At 49.7% G+C, this 18,419-nt stretch overlaps 1 protein-coding gene across 2 annotated transcripts in view; it reads right to left on the bottom strand.

Annotated features, from left to right (window-relative positions):
* The window catches only part of LOC118943874 (tetraspanin-18-like), a 107,782-nt gene that overhangs the window by 2,206 nt on the left and 87,157 nt on the right, over window positions 1-18,419 (bottom strand). For both annotated transcript variants that reach the window (XM_036960371.1, XM_036960365.1), the window contains 5 exons: window positions 13,616-13,711; window positions 10,890-11,084; window positions 9,973-10,047; window positions 8,593-8,691; window positions 8,169-8,345 (listed from right to left, as the gene is read on the bottom strand). In XM_036960371.1, the coding sequence (XP_036816266.1) occupies window positions 8,169-8,345; window positions 8,593-8,691; window positions 9,973-10,047; window positions 10,890-11,084; window positions 13,616-13,711 (642 nt within the window). The remainder of the gene's footprint in view (window positions 1-8,168; window positions 8,346-8,592; window positions 8,692-9,972; window positions 10,048-10,889; window positions 11,085-13,615; window positions 13,712-18,419) is intronic.

Raw genomic sequence — 18,419 nt, 5'->3', positions numbered from 1 at the left:
CCATCAGACACCACTAGACTCGATAGGACCATCAGACACCACTAGACTCGATAGGACCATCAGACACTACTGAACTCGGTAGGACCATCAGACACCACTAGACTCGGTAGGACCATCAGACACCACTGGGCTCGGTAGAACTATCAGACACCACTGAACTCGGTAGGACCATCAGACACCACTGAACTCGATAGGACCATCAGACACCACTGAACTCGGTAGCACCATCAGACACCACTGGACTCGGTAGCACCATCAGACACAACTAGACTCAATAGGACCATCAGACACCACTGAACTCCGAAGCACCATCAGACACCACTAGACTCGGTAGGACCATCAGACACCACTGAACTCGGTAGCACCATCAGACACCACTAGACTCGATAGGACCACCAGACACCACTAGACTCGGTAGGACCATCAGACACCACTGAACTCGGTAGGATCATCAGACACCACTGGGCTCGGTAGGACCATCAGACACCACTGAACTCGGTAGGACCATCAGACACCACTGAACTCGATAGGACCATCAGACACTACTGAACTCGGTAGGACCATCAGACACCACTAGACTCGGTAGGACCATCAGACACCACTGAACTCGGTAGCACCATCAGACACCACTAGACTCGATAGGACCATCAGACACCACTAGCCTCGATAGGACCATCAGACACCACTGAACTCGGTAGGACCATCAGACACCACTGGGCTCGGTAGGACCATCAGACACCACTGAACTCTGTAGGACCATCAGACACCACTGGACTCGATAGGACCATCAGACACCACTGGGCTTGGTAGGACCATCAGACACCACTGAACTCGATAGGACCATCAGACACCACTGGACTCGATAGGACCATCAGACACCACTGGACTCGGTAGCACCATCAGATACCACTGGACTCGGTAGCACCTTCAGACACCACTGGACTCGATAGCACCATCAGACTCCACTGAACTCGGTAGGACCATCAGACACCACTGGACTCGATAGGACCATCAGACACCACTGAACTCGGTAGGACCATCAGACACCACTGGGCTCGATAGAACCATCAGACACCACTGGACTCGATAGGACCATCAGACACCACTGAACTCGGTAGGACCATCAGACACCACTGGACTCGATAGCACCTTCAGACACCATTGAACTCGATAGGACCATCAGACACCACTGAACTCGGTAGGACCATCAGACACCACTGGACTCGGTAGCACCATCAGACACCACTAGACTCAATAGGACCATCAGACACCACTGAACTCCGTAGCACCATCAGACACCACTAGACTTGGTAGGAACATCAGACACCACTGAACTCCGTAGCACCATCAGACACCACTAGACTCAATAGGACCATCAGACACCACTGGGCTCGGTAGGACCATCAGACACCATTGAACTCGGTAGGACCATCAGACACCACTGAACTCGATAGGACTATCAGACACCACTGAACTCGGTAGCCCCATCAGACACCACTAGACTCAATAGGACCATCAGACACCACTGAACTCGGTAGCACCATCAGACACCACTAGACTCGATAGGACCATCAGACACGACTAGACTCGATAGGACCATCAGACACCACTGAACTCGGTAGGACCATCAGACACCACTGAACTCGATAGGACTATAAGACACTACTGAACTCGGTAGCACCATCAGACACCACTGGACTCGGTAGCACCACCAGACACCACTAGACTCAATAGGATCATCAGACACCACTGAACTCGGTAGCACCATCAGACACCACTAGACTTGATAGGACCATCAGACACCACTGAACCCGGTAGCACCATCAGACACCACTAGACTCGATAGGACCATCAGACACCACTAGACTCGATAGGACCATCAGGCACCACTGAACTCGGTAGGACCATCAGACACCACTGGACTCGGTAGCACCATCAGACACCACTAGACTCAATAGGACCATCAGACACCACTGAACTCCGTAGCACCATCAGACAACACTAGACTCGATAGGACCATCAGACACCACTAGACTCGATAGGACCATCAGACACCACTGAACTCGGTAGGACCATCAGACACCACTGGGCTCGGTAGAACCATCAGACACCACTGAACTCGGTAGGACCATCAGACACCACTGAACTCGATAGGACCATCAGACACCACTGGACTCGGTAGCACCATCAGATACCACTGGACTCGGTAGCACCTTCAGACACCACTGGACTCGATAGCACCATCAGACTCCACTGAACTCGGTAGGACCATCAGACACCACTGGACTCGATAGGACCATCAGACACCACTGAACTCGGTAGGACCATCAGACACCACTGGGCTCGATAGAACCATCAGACACCACTGGACTCGATAGGACCATCAGACACCACTGAACTCGGTAGGACCATCAGACACCACTGGACTCGATAGCACCATCAGACACCATTGAACTCGATAGGACCATCAGACACCACTGAACTCGGTAGGACCATCAGACACCACTGGACTCGGTAGCACCATCAGACACCACTAGACTCAATAGGACCATCAGACACCACTGAACTCCGTAGCACCATCAGACACCACTAGACTTGGTAGGAACATCAGACACCACTGAACTCCGTAGCACCATCAGACACCACTAGACTCAATAGGACCATCAGACACCACTGGGCTCGGTAGGACCATCAGACACCATTGAACTCGGTAGGACCATCAGACACCACTGAACTCGATAGGACTATCAGACACCACTGAACTCGGTAGCACCATCAGACACCACTAGACTCAATAGGACCATCAGACACCACTGAACTCGGTAGCACCATCAGACACCACTAGACTCGATAGGACCATCAGACACGACTAGACTCGATAGGACCATCAGACACCACTGAACTCGGTAGGACCATCAGACACCACTGAACTCGATAGGACTATAAGACACTACTGAACTCGGTAGCACCATCAGACACCACTGGACTCGGTAGCACCACCAGACACCACTAGACTCAATAGGATCATCAGACACCACTGAACTCGGTAGCACCATCAGACACCACTAGACTTGATAGGACCATCAGACACCACTGAACCCGGTAGCACCATCAGACACCACTAGACTCGATAGGACCATCAGACACCACTAGACTCGATAGGACCATCAGGCACCACTGAACTCGGTAGGACTATCAGACACCACTGGACTCGGTAGCACCATCAGACACCACTAGACTCAATAGGACCATCAGACACCACTGAACTCCGTAGCACCATCAGACACCACTAGACTCGATAGGACCATCAGACACCACTAGACTCGATAGGACCATCAGACACCACTGAACTCGGTAGGACCATCAGACACCACTGGGCTCGGTAGAACCATCAGACACCACTGAACTCGGTAGGACCATCAGACACCACTGAACTCGATAGGACCATCAGACACCACTGAACTCGGTAGCACCATCAGACACCACTGGACTCGGTAGCACCATCAGACACCACTAGACTCAATAGGACCATCAGACACCACTGAACTCCGAAGCACCATCAGACACCACTAGACTCGGTAGGACCATCAGACACCACTGAACTCGGTAGCACCATCAGACACCACTAGACTTGATAGGACCACCAGACACCACTAGACTCGATAGGACCATCAGACACCACTGAACTCGGTAGGATCATCAGACACCACTGGGCTCGGTAGGACCATCAGACACCACTGAACTCGATAGGACCATCAGACACTACTGAACTCGGTAGGACCATCAGACACCACTAGACTCGGTAGGACCATCAGACACCACTGAACTCGATAGGACCATCAGACACTACTGAACTCGGTAGGACCATCAGACACCACTAGACTCGGTAGGACCATCAGACACCACTGAACTCGGTAGCACCATCAGACACCACTAGACTCGGTAGGACCATCAGACACCACTGAACTCGGTAGCACCATCAGACACCACTAGCCTCGATAGGACCATCAGACACCACTAGCCTCGATAGGACCATCAGACACCACTGAACTCGGTAGGACCATCAGAAACCACTGGGCTCGGTAGGACCATCAGACACCACTGAACTCGGTAGCACCATCAGACACCACTAGACTCGATAGGACCATCAGACACCACTAGCCTCGATAGGACCATCAGACACCACTGAACTCGGTAGGACCATCAGACACCACTGGGCTCGGTAGGACCATCAGACACCACTGAACTCTGTAGGACCATCAGACACCACTAAACTCGGTAGGACCATCAGACACCACTGAACTCGGTAGGACCATCAGACACCACTAAACTCGGTAGGACCATCAGACACCACTAGACTCAATAGGACCATCAGACACCACTGAACTCCGTAGCACCATCAGACACCACTAGACTTGGTAGGAACATCAGACACCACTGAACTCCGTAGCACCATCAGACACCACTAGACTCAATAGGACCATCAGACACCACTGGGCTCGGTAGGACCATCAGACACCATTGAACTCGGTAGGACCATCAGACACCACTGAACTCGATAGGACTATCAGACACCACTGAACTCGGTAGCACCATCAGACACCACTAGACTCAATAGGACCATCAGACACCACTGAACTCGGTAGCACCATCAGACACCACTAGACTCGATAGGACCATCAGACACCACTGAACTCGGTAGCACCATCAGACACCACTAGACTTGATAGGACCATCAGACACCACTGAACCCGGTAGCACCATCAGACACCACTGGACTCGGTAGCACCACCAGACACCACTAGACTCAATAGGATCATCAGACACCACTGAACTCGGTAGCACCATCAGACACCACTAGACTTGATAGGACCATCAGACACCACTGAACCCGGTAGCACCATCAGACACCACTAGACTCGATAGGACCATCAGACACCACTAGACTCGATAGGACCATCAGGCACCACTGAACTCGGTAGGACCATCAGACACCACTGGACTCGGTAGCACCATCAGACACCACTAGACTCAATAGGACCATCAGACACCACTGAACTCCGTAGCACCATCAGACAACACTAGACTCGATAGGACCATCAGACACCACTAGACTCGATAGGACCATCAGACACCACTGAACTCGGTAGGACCATCAGACACCACTGGGCTCGGTAGAACCATCAGACACTACTGAACTCGGTAGGACCATCAGACACCACTGAACTCGATAGGACCATCAGACACCACTGGACTCGGTAGCACCATCAGATACCACTGGACTCGGTAGCACCTTCAGACACCACTGGACTCGATAGCACCATCAGACTCCACTGAACTCGGTAGGACCATCAGACACCACTGGACTCGATAGGACCATCAGACACCACTGAACTCGGTAGGACCATCAGACACCACTGGGCTCGATAGAACCATCAGACACCACTGGACTCGATAGGACCATCAGACACCACTGAACTCGGTAGGACCATCAGACACCACTGGACTCGATAGCACCATCAGACACCATTGAACTCGATAGGACCATCAGACACCACTGAACTCGGTAGGACCATCAGACACCACTGGACTCGGTAGCACCATCAGACACCACTAGACTCAATAGGACCATCAGACACCACTGAACTCCGTAGCACCATCAGACACCACTAGACTTGGTAGGAACATCAGACACCACTGAACTCCGTAGCACCATCAGACACCACTAGACTCAATAGGACCATCAGACACCACTGGGCTCGGTAGGACCATCAGACACCATTGAACTCGGTAGGACCATCAGACACCACTGAACTCGATAGGACTATCAGACACCACTGAACTCGGTAGCACCATCAGACACCACTAGACTCAATAGGACCATCAGACACCACTGAACTCGGTAGCACCATCAGACACCACTAGACTCGATAGGACCATCAGACACGACTAGACTCGATAGGACCATCAGACACCACTGAACTCGGTAGGACCATCAGACACCACTGAACTCGATAGGACTATAAGACACTACTGAACTCGGTAGCACCATCAGACACCACTGGACTCGGTAGCACCACCAGACACCACTAGACTCAATAGGATCATCAGACACCACTGAACTCGGTAGCACCATCAGACACCACTAGACTTGATAGGACCATCAGACACCACTGAACCCGGTAGCACCATCAGACACCACTAGACTCGATAGGACCATCAGACACCACTAGACTCGATAGGACCATCAGGCACCACTGAACTCGGTAGGACCATCAGACACCACTGGACTCGGTAGCACCATCAGACACCACTAGACTCAATAGGACCATCAGACACCACTGAACTCCGTAGCACCATCAGACACCACTAGACTCGATAGGACCATCAGACACCACTAGACTCGATAGGACCATCAGACACCACTGAACTCGGTAGGACCATCAGACACCACTGGGCTCGGTAGAACCATCAGACACCACTGAACTCGGTAGGACCATCAGACACCACTGAACTCGATAGGACCATCAGACACCACTGAACTCGGTAGCACCATCAGACACCACTGGACTCGGTAGCACCATCAGACACCACTAGACTCAATAGGACCATCAGACACCACTGAACTCCGAAGCACCATCAGACACCACTAGACTCGGTAGGACCATCAGACACCACTGAACTCGGTAGCACCATCAGACACCACTAGACTTGATAGGACCACCAGACACCACTAGACTCGATAGGACCATCAGACACCACTGAACTCGGTAGGATCATCAGACACCACTGGGCTCGGTAGGACCATCAGACACCACTGAACTCGATAGGACCATCAGACACTACTGAACTCGGTAGGACCATCAGACACCACTAGACTCGGTAGGACCATCAGACACCACTGAACTCGATAGGACCATCAGACACTACTGAACTCGGTAGGACCATCAGACACCACTAGACTCGGTAGCACCATCAGACACCACTGAACTCGGTAGCACCATCAGACACCACTAGACTCGGTAGGACCATCAGACACCACTGAACTCGGTAGCACCATCAGACACCACTAGACTCGATAGGACCATCAGACACCACTAGCCTCGATAGGACCATCAGACACCACTGAACTCGGTAGGACCATCAGACACCACTGGGCTCGGTAGGACCATCAGACACCACTGAACTCGGTAGCACCATCAGACACCACTAGACTCGATAGGACCATCAGACACCACTAGCCTCGATAGGACCATCAGACACCACTGAACTCGGTAGGACCATCAGACACCACTGGGCTCGGTAGGACCATCAGACACCACTGAACTCTGTAGGACCATCAGACACCACTAAACTCGGTAGGACCATCAGACACCACTGAACTCGGTAGGACCATCAGACACCACTGGGCTCGGTAGGACCATCAGACACAACTGGACTCGGTAGGACCATCAGACACCACTTGACTCGGTAGGACCATCAGACACCACTGGCTTCCATAGCACCATCAGACACCACTGGCCTCCATAGCACCATCAGACACCACTGGACTAGGTAGGACCATCAGACACCACTGGACTCGGTAGGACCATCACACACCACTGAACTCGGTAGGACCATCAGACACCACTGAACGCGGTAGGACCATCAGACACCACTGGACTCAATAGGACCATCAGACACCACTGGGCTCGGTAGGACCATCAGACACCACTGGACTCGAAAGGACCATCAGACACCACTGGACTCGGTAGGACCATCAGACACCACTAGACTCGATAGGACCATCAGACACCACTGAACTCGGTAGGACCATCAGACACCACTGGACTCGATAGGACCATCAGACACCACTGAACTCGGTAGGACCATCAGACACCACTAGACTCGATAGGACCATCAGACACCACTAGACTCGATAGGACCATCAGACACCACTAGACTCGATAGGACCATCAGACACCACTGAACTCGGTAGGACCATCAGACACCACTGGACTCGATAGGACCATCAGACACCGCTGAACTCTGTAGGACCATCAGACACCACTTTTTTTCTCACAAGGAGTGGGTCTGTGGAAGTTGTACTGAAGACTACACACACGCACGCACACATACGCACGCACGCACGCACGCACACACACACACACACACAGACCACTACCCACCTTGTTGTTTCGGAAGAGCATTTTCCCCATTAGACACTCGTCCTGGTTGACGTATGCCGAGTCTCCTGGTTGGCTGCCCCTCCTGCAGCAGGCTGCAGGGACCATCTCGTTGGGGTTGATCAACCGGAACAGGCTCTCCTCAAAGTCCTCTGGGCTGTTCACTCCACAGCAGTCAAACTGGGGGGGGGGGGCACAGAGGTTGATGGTTCAATTCCCACAGGAATCACATACAGATACGGAAGGGAAAAAAATGCAGAGCCGCGTTAAGTGGCTTTGGTTGAAAGTGTCCGTCGCAGTAAGTGTTGTATACATGTACCAAGTATCAGGGTTGGGTTCAAGTCCATTTGAGGTCAGTCACATTCTGGAAGTGACCTGATTGGTTGGAATGGAATTGACCTCAACCTTACCGTGTATTGGCCCTTACGCTGTTCATGACGGCGTTCCAGGTTCCGGTGAAGACATCAGTGTTGTTGTATCCCTGGTAGTGTCTCTTCAGCTCCTTAGTGAAGAACTCTCTGGTCAGCTAGACAGGAACATGGACGACGTTCATGTTAGGTCTGTTATGGTCAGAGGGACTAGAGTACTGTATCATCATGATAACAGGAACAGTGGTTGTACTGGTTGTATTGGTTAACAGGAACAGTGTTTGTAGTGAAAACAGGAACAGTGTTTGTAGTGACAACAGGAATAGTGGATGTATTGGTTAACAGGAACAGTGGTTGTATTTGTTAACAGAAACAGTGGTTGTATTGGTTAACAGGAACAGTGGTTGTATTGGTTAACAGGAACAGTGGTTGTATTGGGTAACAGGAACAGTGGTTACATTGGTTAACAGGAACAGTGGTTGTCATGATAACAGGAACAGTGGTTGTATTGGGTAACAGGAACAGTGGTTGCATTGGTTAACAGGAACAGTGGTTGTCATGATGACAGGAACAGTGGTTGTATTGGTTAACAGGAACAGTGGTTGTATTGGTTAACAGAAACAGTGGTTGTATTGGTTAACAGGAACAGTGGTTGTATTGGTTAACAGGAACAGTGGTTGTCATGACAACAGGAACAGTGGTTGTATTGGGTAACAGGAACAGTGGTTGTATTGGGTAACAGGAACAGTGGTTACATTGGTTAACAGGAACAGTGGTTGTCATGATAACAGGAACAGTGGTTGTATTGGTTAACAGGAACAGTGGTTGTCATGATAACAGGAACAGTGGTTGTATTGGTTAACAGGAACAGTGGTTGTATTGGTTAACAGGAACAGTGGTTGTAGTGATAACAGGAACAGTGGTTGTATTGGTTAACAGGAACAGTGGTTGTATTGGTTAACAGGAATAGTGTTTGTATTGGTTAACAGAAACAGTGGTTGTCATGATAACAGGAACAGTGGTTGTATTGGTTAACAGGAACAGCGGTTGTCATGATAACAGGAACAGTGGTTGTACTGGGTAACAGGAACAGTGGTTGTATTGGTTAACAGGAACAGTGGTTTTCATGATAACAGGAACAGTGGTTGTCATGATGACAGGAACAGTGGTTGTATTGGTTAACAGGAAGAGTGGTTGTATTGGTTAACAGGAACAGTGGTTGTATTGGTTAACAGGAACAGTGGTTGTATTGGGTAACAGGAACAGTGGTTGTCATGATAACAGGAACAGTGGTTGTCATGATAACAGGAACAGTGGTTGTCATGGTAACAGGAACAGTGGTTTGCTTGATAACAGGAACAGTGGTTGTATTGGTTAACAGGAACAGTGGTTGTCATGGTAACAGGAACAGTGGTTGGTCAGTGGTTCTAGGTACTCACATGCTCCCGGAATATGAAGGCCAAGATGGCTGCAGCCAACTCTGCCAGAAATATAACCAGGATGAGCATGAAGAACTGCAGGGACAAATGGGAGAGAGAGAGGGGGGGGGTAGAGTGAAAGGAGAGAGAAGGAGAGAGAGAGAGAGAGAGAGAGGGGGGGGTAGAGTGAAAGGAGGAGAAGGAGAGAGAGAGAGAGAGAGAGAGAGAGAGAGAGAGAGGGGGGTAGAGTGAAAGGAGAGAGAAGGAGAGAGAGAGAGAGGAGGGTAGAGAGAAAGGAGAGAGAAGGAGAGAGAGAGAGAGAGGGGGGTAGAGTGAAAGGAGAGAGAAGGAGACAGATAATGGGGGAGAGAGAGAGAGAGGGGGGTAGAGTGAAAGGAGAGAGGAGAGAGAGAGAGAGGGGGTAGAGTGAAAGGAGAGAGAAGGAGAGAGAGAGAGAGAGAGAGAGAGAGAGAGAGAGAGAGAGAGAGAGGGGGGGGGGTAGAGTGAAAGGAGAGAGAAGGAGACAGATAATGGGGGAGAGAGAGAGAGAGGGGGGGGGTCGAGTGAAAGAAGAGAGAAGGAGACAGATAAAGGGAGAGAGAGAGAGAGAGAGTAACAGAGAGTGAGTGTTAGGGAAAGTGAGTGTGTGTCACTAAAAATCACAATCTGACAGAGCCCACTCAACATTAACTATGCATGAGGCCCTGCTACATGGGAGGCCTCGGGATGACAGGATGTTCTCTCTGTTCTACAATGGCTTCTTTCTGTCTCAGGCCACCATGACACGTCAAAAAATAAAATGCATGACCAAAGATACACTATATATACTGTATAGAACGAACAGACAAACATCAACACACACACACACAAACACACACACGCACACGCACATATATATCCCCACCGACACACGCAAACACCCGTCACAGTTGCCTTACAAAGAGGAGCAGACACTTGTTCTCCCGGATGGCTCCGCAGCAGCCCAGGAATCCCAGGAGGAAGAGCATTCCCCCCATGGCCAGGATGATGTAGACCCCAGTGAAGAGCAGAGGGTTGGCTGTAATGATCTCCCTGAAGCCTGTAGGATCCACCAGCACCCACACCCCTACACCCAGGAGGAAGGAGCCTCCCAGCTAAGAGAAAGAGAGGGAGGGTTTAGTTTAGGATTAGTGCTATCCGGTATCCTTGGGATAGTTTTGATATTAGCCCTTCTGATTACCTAACCCTAACCCTAACCTTAACCCTCTGATTAACTAACTCTAACCCTAACCTTAACCTTAACCCTTACCTAACCCTAACCTTAACCCCTACTCTAACTCTAACCCTAACCCTTACCTAACCATAACCTTAATCCTTACCTAACCCGAACCTTAACCGTTACCTAACCTTAACCCTTACCTAACCATAACCTTAACCCCTACTCTAACCCTAACCCTAACCTTAACCCTTATCTACCCCCAACCTTAACCCTTTAAATGTCAACTTGAAATGGTTGATGTCAGAGTTGGGACGTCCCAAGGATACCAGATAGCACATACTATTATATTAGTTTATATGCGCATAATTCATTACAATTCATGGAAGAAAGAGAACACAGGTGGGAAACCCTTAAGACAGGCCAATGAAAACCTCCCCAAAGAGGGAGGGAGAAGGGGATGGGGGAGAGGGAGGAGGGAGAGGGAGGGATGGAGGGAGAGGGAAGGATGGAGGGAGAAGGGGATGGGGGAGAGGGAGGAGGGAGAGGGAGGGATGGAGGGAGAGGGAGGGATGGGGGGAGAAGGGGATGGGGGAGAGGGAGTGGGAGGAGGGAGGGATGGAGGGAGAGGGAAGGATGGGGGGAGAGGGAATGGGGAGAGGGAGGGATGGAGGGAGAAGGGAATGGGGAGAGGGAGGGATGGAGGGAGAAGGGGATGGGGGAGAGGAAGAGGGAGGAGGGAGAGGGAAGGATGGAGGGAGAAGGAATGGGGAGAGGGAGGAGGTAGAGGGAAGGATGGAGGGAGAAGGAATTGGGAGAGGGAGGGGTGGAGGGAGAAGGGGATGGGGGAGAGGGAGAGGGAGGAGGTAAGGATGGAGGGAGAAGGGGATGGGGATGGGGAGAGGGAGAGGGAAGGATGGGGGGAGAGGGAATGGGGAGAGGGAGGGATGGAGGGAGAAGGGGATGGGGGAGAGGGAAGGATGGGTGGAGAGGGAATGGGGAGAGGGAGGGATGGAGGGAGAAGGGGATGGGGGAGAGGGAGGAGGGAAGGATGGGGGAGAGGGAATGGGGAGAGGGAGGGATGGAGGGAGAAGGGGATGGGGGAGAGGGAGGAGGGAGTTCAACTGTAAGTTTATTCATTGAGCTGTATCTAAAGATATTTCTTTACAGTTATTTACATATGTAATTGTATTGGGTTGTGTTGAAATACGCTTTTTGACTGCAAGTCCCAGAATGCCTTGCGGCAGGAATGAGAGAGAACGCGCCAATTATGTGCAGGTGCAGTGATTGTGTTCTGACTTTCCGCTACCATCTTACCTCTGTACCAAAACAAAGTTGTTAAATGTAACGTGAACAAGTGTTATTACTAAAAGAAGCTTTCGTATCAAACCCGACGTCCCGAGTCATTACTTTGAAGTTAGTTCATCTAAAAGCATCCAAACTATATTCTTGTTTTACTCCAATGTTTGTAAACAAAGAAAATGTAAACAAACACTATATTGCATCGTTGGTTAATTTTTTTTTAATATATCATGGGTGGTCAGTCCTTGTGTCTATGAATTTGAGAGTGGTTATAATTCTCCAGCCCCATCCCTCAGATGTTTTTACCAAAACAGATAACGGTTGTATTTAGGTGAGGACATTTGCAATACATATTGTTCAAACATTAACATACTATATAAACTCTCCCCTAGCCAAAATAAAACCACGAAATAGTTAACCATGGAGGATGAAAGGAAGGAGGGGGAGAGAGAGAGAGAGAGAGAGAGAGAGAGAGAGAGAGAGAGAGAGCTGAGAAGGAGGAATGAGAGAGAGAGAGAGAGAGAGAGAGAGAGAGAGAGCTGAGAAGGAGGAATGAGGGGAGCTGGAGAGGTCTTCTAGTCTTTATGCCTCAGCAGGGGGTTAAGGCCTATAACGTAGGTCAGTGGGGTGCTTCAGCTACCTTTCTGTCTTTCCTCTACCTCTCAAAGTGAATCCCCCTTTCCCTCCTCCCCCTCTTCACCCCCCCCCCCCCCATCCTCCCAACCAACCTCCCTCTATCACTAAACCCCAGTGGGTGACTCTCCATTGATTAAGAATAAAGGGGGATATTGAGGAGGAGGGGAGGGGGGTAGAGATAGGAGCCTCATACATTCACTTCTAAAACCATTTCTTCCTCCCGGGAAATAATTGGGTTTCTTCGATGAATGTCACATTTAAAAAAAAAAAAAAAAAAAAAAATGTGTTAAATGTTATAAGAGGCTATTTATTTTGGATGCACGGAGGTTTAGAGAGTCCATGTTATTGCCTCGTGGGAGGATCTGTTTTGTCGGAGAAAGGAAATGATGACCAATGTTTCTCAAGCCTGAGACCAAAGACCTGCAACTCAATCTGCCTCAAAAAACGTGATCTATTCAATCGTATCAAATGGGAGGAGTTAACAACGACGTGTATACTATAGGGAGAAAAGCACACCGGGAGAATACTTACGAAGATCAGGAAGTTGAAGACGAACATGAGGTATTTGATACAGCTCAGACAGTCTCCGTCCATGGCTGTCCCTCTCGCTGAAGCCTCCCCTAACCCCTGAGAGACAGAGACAACACACAGAAACAGGTTAAGTTAATGAGTTATGCCAATGCTTGCACAGAACACAGGTACAGACCAGTCAGTCGAACAAGATTCTGTTCTGCCAAGAGAACACACACACATTTTATAGATTCTGCCGCAGGCACACAGACGCACGCATGCACCTTACACACACACTCTACACACTCTACACACTCTATACACACACACACACACACACACACACACACACACACTATACATACACACATAGACAGACCAGTCACTTAAATGGATTCGGTTCTGTCAAGAAAACACAAAACTCAAAGCTCCCACTTTTTTTAATGACTTTTTTTCCTGTCAAATGTAGCACGCACGAAGTGAGTATCTAGCCCACACAGGCGTGTCATTTCAGCCAATACAATCTCAACAGGAAAAAACAGACACATTATCTCCACAGGATATCCTGCGCCAGCAACACTTTCTCCACCATCCCCAGAAACCAGAACCCTACAGTACAGGTTGGGGCAGCGAACACGTCTGTAATGTCACAACCACATACCTCAAATTGTAACTGACAACGTAGGTTCATATTTACTAGCAAAACTATCCCCCTTTCAGACTGAAACAAACAGCATCCATCCCCCTTTCAGACTGAACCAAACAGCATCCATCCCCCTTTCAGACTGAACCAAACATCATCCATCCCCCTTTCAGACTGAACCAAACATCATCCATCCCCTTTTCAGACTGAACCAAACATCATCCATCCATCCCCCTTTCAGACTGAACCAAACAGCATCCATCCCCCTTTCAGACTGAACCAAACATCATCCATCCATCCCCCGTCAGACTGAACCAAACATCATCCATCCCCCTTTCAGACTGAACCAAACAGCATCCATCCCCCGTCAGACTGAACCAAACAGCATCCATCCCCCGTCAGACTGAACTAAACATCATCCATCCCCCGTCAGACTGAACTAAACATCATCCATCCCCCGTCAGACTGAACCAAACATCATCCATCCATCCCCCTTTCAGACTGAACCAAACATCATCCATCCCCCGTCAGACTGAACCAAACATCATCCATCCATCCCCCTTTCAGACTGAACCAAACATCATCTATCCCCCTTTCAGACTGAACCAAACATCATCTATCCCCCTTTCAGACTGAACCAAACATCATCCATCCCCCTTTCAGACTGAACCAAACATCATCCATCCCTCTTTCAGACTGAACTAAACATCATCCATCCCCCTTTCAGACTGAACCAAACATCATCCATCCATCCCCCTTTCAGACTGAACCAAACATCATCCATCCCCCGTCAGACTGAACCAAACATCATCCATCCCCCTTCAGACTGAACCAAAGATCATCCATCCATCTCCCTTCAGACTGAACCAAACATCATCCATCCCCCTTCAGACTGAACCAAACATCATCCATCCCTCTTTCAGACTGAACCAAACATCATCCATCCCCCTTCAGACTGAACTAAACATCATCCATCCCCCTTTCAGACTGAACCAAACATCATCCATCCATCCCTCTTTCAGACTGAACTAAACATCTTCCATCCCCCTTTCAGACTGAACCAAACATCATCCATCCCCCTTTCAGACTGAACTAAACATCTTCCATCCCCCTTTCAGACTGAACCAAACATCATCCATCCATCCCTCTTTCAGACTGAACTAAACATCTTCCATCCCCCTTTCAGACTAAACCAAACATCATCCATCCCCCTTTCAGACTGAACCAAACATCTTCCATCCCCCTTTCAGACTGAACCAAACAGCATCCATCAGACAGGATTAGACAGGTTCAAATCACAGCTGAGGCTCCAGTCATCTCACCTGCTGCTCAAATCCCTCAAAGCCCTGGATCGATAGATAGTGCCCTGGTCTTAACCACTGACTCAAGAGAGTACCTCTGTGTGAAGAGAGAGAGAGTGCCTCAGTGTGAAGAGAGAGAGAGTGCCTTAGTGAGAAGAGAGAGAGTGCCTCAGAGTGAGAAGAGAGAGAGAGTGCCTCAGAGTGAGGAGAGAGAGTGCCTAAGAGTGAGAAGAGAGAGAGAGAGTGCCTCAGATTGAGAAGAGAGATAGAGAGAGTGCCTCAGAGTGAGAAGAGAGAGAGTGCCTCAGAGTGAGAAGAGAGAGAGAGTGCCTCAGAGTGAGGATAGAGAGAGAGAGAGCCTCAGAGTGAGGAGAGAGAGAGAGAGAGCCTCAGAGTGAGGAGAGAGAGTGCCTAAGATTGAGAAGAGAGAGAGAGAGTGCCTCATGTGAGAAGAGAGAGTGCCTCAGAGTGAGAAGAGAGAGAGAGAGAGAGAGAGTGCCTCAGAGTGAGAAGGGAGAGAGTGCCTCAGAGTAAGAAGAGAGAGAGTGCCTCAGAGTGAGAAAAGAGAGAGAGTGCCTCAGAGTGAGAAAAGAGAGAGAGTGCCTCAGAGTGAGAAGGGAGAGAGTGCCTCAGAGTGAGAAGGGAGAGAGCGCCTCAGAGTGAGAAGGGAGAGAGTGCCTCAGTGAGAAGAGAGAGAGAGAATGCCTCAGATTGAGAAGAGAGAGAGAGTGCCTCAGATTGAGAAGAGAGAGAGAGTGCCTCAGAGTGAGGAGAGAGAGAGTGCCTCAGAGTGAGAAGAGAGAGAGAGAGTGTCGGGAGGAGTTTTCACAGCAGATCAGACTAGAGGAAAAGGCAGCCAGAAGATTAGGAGATTACAGTTCGAAGCCAGAAAGAAAGACCCGGAAAATGGAAGCCATTTCAACTTGAACAGCTTGGCAGAGTGTGAGAGTTCATGTGGTTGCCCAGATCAGGTCTGTTCACAACTCCTACAATCCCCATTTGTTTTCTTAGTATTTTATTTAACCTTTTATTTAACTAGGCAAAACAGTTAAGAACAAATTCTTATTTACAATGACAGCCAACCCCAGGCCAAACCCGGACGACGCTGGGCCCAATTGTGCCCCCACCCTCTAGGACTCCCGATCACGGCCGGATGAGTTACAGCCTGGATTTGAACCAGGTACCTGGATGGCTAGCGTTGGGTGTTCAGCTCTTCCGTGTAATTTATTCTCTTCCAGATTGAAACCTGAGTTATATCTATCAATTTAAATAATATAAAGAATTATAACATTTAGAACAGTTCCAGATAGTTACTGTCAAATAATGAATGAAAGATCCTTCCCAAAGCCCCTTTAATACAGCTGCCTCATGGGTTTCCTTTGCTAGTGTTTATGACAGTACCCAGGGGTGTAATATATAGGGGCGAAGGGGGTGTGTGTTCTTACAGATGTGTGTGTGTTCTTACAGGTGTGTGTGTGTGTGTGTGTGTGTGTGTGTGTGTGTGTGTGTGTGTGTGTGTGTGTGTGTGTGTGTGTGTGTGTGTGTGTGTGTTAGTGTGTGTGTGTGCGTGTGTGTTTGTGTTAGTGTGTGTCACAGGAACAGGACAGAAGGACAGGACCGACATGGTGTCCTGATTTAAAATAAAAGTGTTGTCCTTCATTAGGATGGAATGCTTTCTGGATGGGCTTCATCAGAGAGAGTGTGTTGGTGTCGGGTAGAGGGATAGCCTTGCGAGAAAGGGGCGGGTCCTTGGCCCTCATTACATTACAAGAAAGAGGGCCCTTACAAGAGGATGCCCCTTAGATCATGCAGAGTGAACCAGCGCTGACTAAACTGTCCAATCTCACTTTCATATTCTGTTAACATTATATCTAAATAATATTGTTGACTCATCCTATACTCATATTTGTTTCCAATGCAAAAATTTGAGGGAAAAAAAAAACACTTTAAAAAACCAAACTATTATTCAGACTGTTTAAAAAAAACGCTATTTCCTCAAGGAACATGACCTCATCGGGGCCCCAGAGTGGCTCATCGGGGCTCCCGAGTGGCGCAGCGGCACTGCATGTCCGTGCCAGAGGTGACACTGCAGTACCTGGTTCAAATCCAGGCTGTATCACATCCGGCTGTGATTGGGAGTCCCATAGGGCGGTGCACAATATTTTTTATGAAATATTAACCGATAATTACTGTATGAAATAGATACTTTAACAAGAGAGCTCTAAGTACAGACTGGGTACCTCACTGTGCTCCTGTGCTCCAGTGCTCCTGTGTACGTCAGAGTGCATAAAGTACTGTAGCCTTTAACTTCCTTCATTTTCCTAGTCTGTGTCACAGATGATTATTCTCTCCTCTTCTCCATCCTTCCCTCCCTCCTTCTCCCCTCACTCCGTCCTTCCTTCCCTCCCTCACTCCGTTCTTCCCTCCCTCCCTCCCTCCCTCCCTCCCTCCCTCCCTCCCTCCCTCCCTCCCTCCCTCCCTCCCTCCCTCCCTCCCTCCCTCCCTCCCTCCATCCTTCCCCTCCTTCCTTCCCTCACTTCGTCCCTCCCTCCCTCCCTCCCTCCCTCACCCCGTCCTTCCCTCCCTCCCTCCTTCCGTCCTTCCCTCCATCCTTCCCTCCCTTCCTTCCCTCCCTCCTTCCGTCCTTCACTCCATCCATCCTTCCCTCCCTCCTTCCCTCCCTCCTTCCGTCCTTCCCTCCATCCTTCCCTCCCTCCTTCCGTCCTTCCCTCCATCCTTCTCTCCCTCCTTCCCTCCCTCCTTCCGTCCTTCCCTCCCTCCTTCCATCCTTCCCTCCCTCCTTCCCTCCCTCACTCTGTCCTTCCCTCCATCCTTCCATCCTTTCCATAGAGACAGAGGAAATTGATTTAGAAGCTTGGTT

The sequence above is a fragment of the Oncorhynchus mykiss genome, chromosome 2 (assembly GCF_013265735.2).
Source record: "Oncorhynchus mykiss isolate Arlee chromosome 2, USDA_OmykA_1.1, whole genome shotgun sequence".
NCBI lineage: Eukaryota > Metazoa > Chordata > Actinopteri > Salmoniformes > Salmonidae > Oncorhynchus > Oncorhynchus mykiss.
The sequence above is the reverse complement of the archived record's forward strand: the minus strand, read 5'-3'. Positions and strand labels throughout refer to the sequence as shown.